Genomic DNA, 6,824 nt, shown 5'->3' with positions numbered 1-6,824 from the left:
AAGGGTTTGAGATTAAAACTTCATATTGTATTGACTATGCCTCTCTCTGTTGGTCCCACTCCCCATTCACAAACATTCCCTTTCTACCTTCCTGGTTGTGCAGTTACTAAAGGTTTCAAATCATTTCTTAAGAATTTGAACCAGAGGCCTCAGATAAGAGAGAATATTCAGCAATTGTCTTTCTGGGTCTGGTTTATCCTGCTCAGTAGAATTTTTTCTAGTTGAATCCATTTACCAGGTCCAAGAATAGAGAGGATTTGGTAGGTTGTGGCTAGGTGGAGAGCTTGGGCATCTCCTATGTTTGGGACTTCAACCCAAAAGATATTTCTGTGTCTTAGATCTTCTGCCGTATTAACCTTCAAATATTCTCTTGAAGATTGTTTCTGGAAAACTCTGAGAGTCATGAATAAATAAAAAGACTGAAATGACATTTTTATATTCATGTATTTATCAAACTGTGTAAATAATTTTAAAGCAATATTTTTATTCCTAAAGCTTTGACGTTTTCTATTCAAATAGATTGTCTAAAAGTATTTCTATGTTTTCAGTGATACCAATTTAAATCCTAACATGTTTATGTGTTGAACATTTTGAACAAAGTGGCTATGCCACTATTATAATGACTTATTAGTAAATATGTAATTCTTTCCATATTTCTTAACAATAATTGCTGGGACCCTTAGAAATATAAATGGCTATAACATAAATGTACAATGAGTTCTCATCTGCAATGTAAATGGGGAGCAGTTCATGTCAGGGTGTTTGGGTATTAAGGGATTTAGTCAGACCCCACCCTTTCCCAACTGTCTTTATCATGAGATCTATGTACCTTCCTATAGGTGGACATTTAAACTTTGAAAAAAAAAAAAACAATTCTCAAGGCTCCAGTATACTTCATATATTCCAAAAGATGACTGAGCAAGAGGTTACTTACACAACTGTGAGATTTCATAAGTCGTCAGTGTTCCAGAATGAAGTGAGGTCTGAGGAGACTCAAAGTGCTAAAGAAATTGGCCACAGAGGTAAGTGTTTTAAGTATCTAAAATTTCTTGCTTTATGCATTTAAAAATTTTAAAAATATCCTTCTACCTTCTATAGAAAACAATAATTTTCCATTTCATCTGAACTTGGTTATGCAGAAGAATCTTGGCAAAAAAAGTATTAGTTGGAGGGTAATCAAGTACAATATTGTTCAAAACTAATTTTAAAAATACAGCAATCACATTTTAAATAAAAAGAAAAAAGAATTATAACCCTACTTCTATTCTTTAGTTTTTAGGTAGTTGTAAAATAAATCAGAGGGGGAGAGTAGAACAATAGAAATCTATAAAAAAATTACTTGAGAAGCAAGAAATGAGAAATTATTAGGTTTTTTATTATTATTCTTTCGTCTAGTCAAAAAAAATTCTGGAACTTTAAAATGAAGACAAACGAGTCTGTGAAAACAGATGATCTAGAGAAACAAATTCTATGGAAATGAAGCTTATGCATTAGAAACAATGCTTTCATTCTCAGGAAAGTGTTTTAATGTCATAAATATCCCCAACATCTAATGCAACAGGCAACAAAAGTTGTCTGTCAGAAGGAGCAGTCTCCTACTGGAAATAAAGTACAGATGAAGGGAGAAGTGATGAGAGGAATAATGGGTATGGGAATGAGTAAAGCCCAGTGTAAATTTCTGAAAACCTCAAAGAATAATTTGGTATATTAATGAAAAAGCAGAAGCATTACTTTTTATTTTCTTTTAATTTTATTTGCTCTATACACACAGTCACAGTTGTGCTCCAAACTGATATCGTTTCTTCTTTGACCTAGTTAGTCAGAGGCATGAGTTTCAGATTCCAAATGCCTCAGATACACCCAAATACTTAGTATTATATAGAGCAATATCAAAATTGCAGTGTAAAGAGAGAGTGGAATTATCAACTTTCCAAGATTGGGGTTTATGGAGGTCAGTTCGAGAATATCTGTGTTTCCCCACCCGTTCTCAAGAACATCCATCCCTCTTTTTACCTATCAAATCTCAGTTACCGTTCTTTGTGGACTGCCTACTGTAGTTTGTTGTCTTGTACTTGGATTGTATCTATGCCTCCAGTGCTTTCTGCAGAATGCCTTTATCTTCTTTTAGTACTGGGTAAGAACACATGCCTGATAACCAGCCCCTTCTAGGCTAAGTCAGGAGGATTCACAATACAAGGCCAAGCCTACAGTAAGTTCAAATTTTTTTGAAACTTCACTCATGTAGAATTTCTACAGTGAGTGTATTTTAAGTAGAATTTACCATTTTGATAGCACATATTCAGTTTGTTTTTATCATTAACTTGTGCATAATTTTTCCTTGTTTCTATGCTATACAAAATTGTAATTAATATTGAGACCTACTCTTTTAATGGTGTTGATTTCCTTGCTTTGTTTTGTTGATTTAAGAGAGTTCAGTCCCCTGGAAGCTCATTGTGATAGCTCTTGGAATCCTCTGTTCCGTTCTGCTGGTAACTGTTGCAGTATTGGTGACAAACAGTGAGTAAATTAAGATACATCTTATTTGACCTTCTGCCTAAAGAATAGCTTTAGACATGAACCATGCGGCTGTACACTCTTTCCATTTTCCTGCCTATAATCATGGAATGAGCCAGAATCTTTGGACTTTAATAACTTTTCGTGACACTCTGCAATGCTATGTTCGCCTTTATATTAATCTGTTAGCTCTGGGGTGGTTAGGATCTGCCCTGCTCTTTCTTACTCATGGACATGATCTTCTGAGGACTTGGTGACAGTCTCCATTTCTGAGCTAAGATGATTGTTAACTTTATGCAAACATTTTGTGAAAAAGAGCTGTGCAAATAATTGATGACTTTCTTTTCCTTTTTCTTCAATGTATATTGAGGACATGGTGTAAAAAGACTTCATCTGTACTGAGACATTAAAAGTTAAGCTTTATTAGGTTGTTTCATATTTACAGAGTATCACTTCTAGGCGAATAGTTTACACACTATCACTTCTGGAGGTGAATAGTTTACACACTTTATGTTTCAATAATAATCATCCCCTCTCTTACCTTTTTTTTTAGTTCAAATTTCCATGACGTGTTAAGTATTCACTGAATATTTTACTTAGTTTTTTATTTGTCTAATCATACTGTAAAGTATTAAGTAACTGGAACTTACCTACACCATAATTTCCTTCAGCTGTATTATTTATTTTACAGTCAGCTTAACTATAGAGAAAAATTTATGTACCTGTTTCAATAGTGAGTTAATAAAAGTGTTAATTTAAAATGTTAAGTACCAATGAAAATAATGATGCGTTGTCTGTCAACATGAAGTTTTTTCTCAAATCTTAAATTTTAATATATATACTTTATGAACATTTATGCTGTTATACCTGTGTCTACTTTAGTTTCTCAGTTTAGTCATGAAACGCATGAACTGCAGAAAACTCGAAACTCTCACCATAACTGCAGCACCATGGTAAATGACATCAACTTAAAGGAAGAAATGCTGAGAAAAATATCTATAGAGAATACTCACTGCAGTGCTCTTCTGGACTTAATCAACAGAGAACAAAACAGATGGTACAACAAAACTAAGACTGTTTTAGCTTCCCCTCAGCACACAGGTATGTAGCAGGGGAGGACCATGAATGCAGATTTGAATTATCATCTATTGTTTCTTTTGTAGAAGCTTTGAAGGCCAAACTTCAGCTTAAGATTATGGTGATCTCTGGGTTAATCATTTGAAGGTTCCTTATTTATGTAAGATCTTGGAAACACAGAAATACCTGTCTGGGTTAAGAGAATATTATAGTTTCTATATTTGGTACACTTCTAGCTCCCTGAGGATGGAATCACAAATCGGTAATCCTGATAATTTTTTTGGTCCAAGGGAAAGTCTGAGAGTCCCACTTTGTTGCTGACATAACACACAAGTTCTTTTTTCCCTTTTCTGGTTTCACAGACATAAGTCCTCTCTCCCATTCCCCTCCCCATTCACTCCCCCTTCCTGCACCCTGACATTCCCCTACACTAGTGATCCAGCCTTGGCAGGACCAAGGGCTTCTCCTCCCATTGGTGCATAACAAGGCCACCCCATGTTATATATGCAGCTGGAGCCATGGGTCAGTCGATATATAGTCTTTGCGTGGTGGTTTAGTCCCTGGGAGCTCTGGTTGGTTGGCATTGTTGTTCTTATGGGCTTGCAACCCCCTTAAGCTCCTTCAATCCTTTTTCTAATTCCTGCAATGGAGTTCCTGTTTTCAGCTCAATGGGTTGTTGCTATCATTTGCCTCTGTATTTGACACGATACAGAAGTTTTTAATAGAGTATATTTATCAAGTATTCATTCTAAAATAGACTTAAAGATTCACATGGGTGCAGTTATAAAAATAATGGGTGTGTGTGTGTGTGTGTGTGTGTGTGTGTGTGTGTGTGTGTATGTGTCATCTGACTCATCTTCAGAAAGTTGGCCTGTTTGTAATAAAGGGATCCTCCCTGGAGTGTACAGGGGCGCTTAACCACGGTGTGCAGACATTGCACCTCTGTCAGTGACACATGAATGAGACTGTAAAGATGAAAATATCAAGTGTCACAGGAAACCTTTCGTATTCTTCATTGTTAGTGGTCATTCTTAACTGATACCGTTTATCAATCATCATTAAATATTTTTTCAAGATTTAGAGTTTATGGAGAGTTTTTGTTTATTATCTCATCATGCTGAGACAGTAGGATGTGATGATTCTCATTCAAGAATTGTGACATTTACTTTTTTTTTACACAGCACTATAAATACATTGTTCTGATGAATCCAAGTAAACAATGTTTAACTATTTTCATTCTTTCTGTAGGCAGGTGATGAAATGCACTGGTTCTGCTATGGTATAAAAAGTTATTATTTCACCATGGATATAAGAATACGAATGTAAACAGACTAAGTCAGAAACTACAGCTTATCCTTTCTGAAGATAGATGATAAGGATGAACTGGTACTGTAGATATTTTATTTGCCCCTTATTCTCTCTTTATATTCTATTTTTTCGCTCAATAATGAGATACTGAATCTTGAATTTTTAAAAAAAGTATATGGTTTTTCTGTAATTAGAATAAAAAACTGTGGGACTCCAAGATATGTTAAGAGGGAGACTTTTACTACACAAAGACACTAGTGTCTTTCAATCCCCTCCTTTTTCTTAGAGTTTACAGGAGAGTGCCTCAAAAACATGCCTTCCCCCCATGAATTTTAACTCTTTGTATAGCACATCCTCTTGCTGAAAAGTCATTTTCTCCTTGGTGTTCCAAATAAGCCACTGATGTTTATTGTTTTCTTCGAACCTGGAAATGCATATGTCTGAGATGAGTAATTCAGATGACAACAGGGAAAGTAGTTGAGCTCTGGGTCTTTTTCAAATGAGGTGCTATGAAAAAATAGGGAAATAATTGATTGACTAGTTAGCCCCATGGTGATTTTTTTACTGTGTAGTATTCATGTTTTACATTTTGTCTAAAAGGATGACTTCATGTTTGGAAATCATTATTTGAAAGAAAACATATTTTCCAAGATTCTGACATTGTTTTAAAAAATTGCTAATGAAATCCTTTCCAGTATGAAGAATATATTTTTCTAGAGAAATTATTAAAGCATCATATTGAATCCTTTGTTATTAACAACACAGTATATTTATACAAGAATTTAATACATATTTAAATAACATCATAAAAGAATTTTTAATGACAGACAATAGTGCAATTTTTCCATTTGACAAAGTTACATAACCAATTTTAAGTTATTATTATTATTATTATTATTATTATTATTATCTGTTGTTGTTGCTTTTACTTTTTACTTATCCATATTACATCTTGTGCACTGCCCTCTCCTGGGCATCATCTACACAGTCCATCCTGCATTCATCCCCCTTCTCCTCTGAGAGGGAGGTGGATTCATAGTTTTTACTCCATCCTGTCACATCAGGTTTCCCTAGCTAGGTGCACCCTTTTCCACTCAGTCCAGATATGGAAGCCCAGGTAGAAGATGATTGCATATATATATGTAACTGCTTTGGGATATCTTCCATTCCAGTTTTTGGGACCCACATGATGACCAAAGTGCTGATATGCAGGGAAATCTAGTTCCAGTTCTGTGTATGTTCTTTGTTTGTTGGACCCCTAGGGTCCAGTTTAGTTGCTTCTGTTGGTCTCCTGTCAAGATTCTATCCCCTTTTGGGACCTACATTCTTCCATAACATTTCTGAAATTCGCCCACTGTTTACATACGCCTGGGCTCATGTGTAGGTGTTTTCAGCTACTGGGTGGAGCTCCCAAATTCTTGTATGCAAGCATAACCAAATACCACCATAGGGCTAGGGGTTGTTGTTTTTACAATGGGGTGGTCTTCAAGCTGAGCCAATTATCAATTGGCTGCTCCCATTTGGGAAGTTTTTGCCCATCCCCAATCTCTGCCGTCTTGTAGACGAAACCGTTTTGGGGATAAAAAATTGTGGGCGGGGTTGATAGGCTACATATCCCCCAATATTGAGTCACAAAGTTAAGGACACCCTTATTGATTCTTTTTAAAGATTTATTCATTTATTATATATAAGTACTCCTGTAGCTGTCTTCAGATACACCAGAAGAGGGCATCAGATCCTTTACAGATGTTTAGGAGCCACCATGTGGTTGCTGGGAATTGAACCTGACCTCTGAAGAGAGTAGTTGGGTACTCTTAATCTGGTGAGCCATCTGCCAGCTCACCCATATTGATTTTGTGCACCTTCCATATCCAAATTCTCCAGAATATTGTAGAAATGCCCCTACCCTTCCCATCAGTAGTAGA

General features: G+C 35.7%; 1 protein-coding gene across 1 annotated transcript in view; it reads left to right on the top strand.

The window, feature by feature from the left end:
• Positions 1-910: 910 nt before the first annotated feature.
• Positions 911-6,824, top strand: part of LOC116903186 (T-cell surface glycoprotein YE1/48-like) — a 37,704-nt gene continuing 31,790 nt past the window's right edge. Inside the window, exons 1-2 of the mRNA XM_032905559.1 lie at positions 911-1,022; positions 2,428-2,517. Coding sequence (XP_032761450.1) covers positions 911-1,022; positions 2,428-2,517 — 202 coding nt within the window. The remainder of the gene's footprint in view (positions 1,023-2,427; positions 2,518-6,824) is intronic.

The sequence above is a fragment of the Rattus rattus genome, chromosome 6 (genome assembly GCF_011064425.1).
Source record: "Rattus rattus isolate New Zealand chromosome 6, Rrattus_CSIRO_v1, whole genome shotgun sequence".
Taxonomy (NCBI): Eukaryota; Metazoa; Chordata; class Mammalia; order Rodentia; family Muridae; genus Rattus; species Rattus rattus.
The sequence above is the reverse complement of the archived record's forward strand: the minus strand, read 5'-3'. Positions and strand labels throughout refer to the sequence as shown.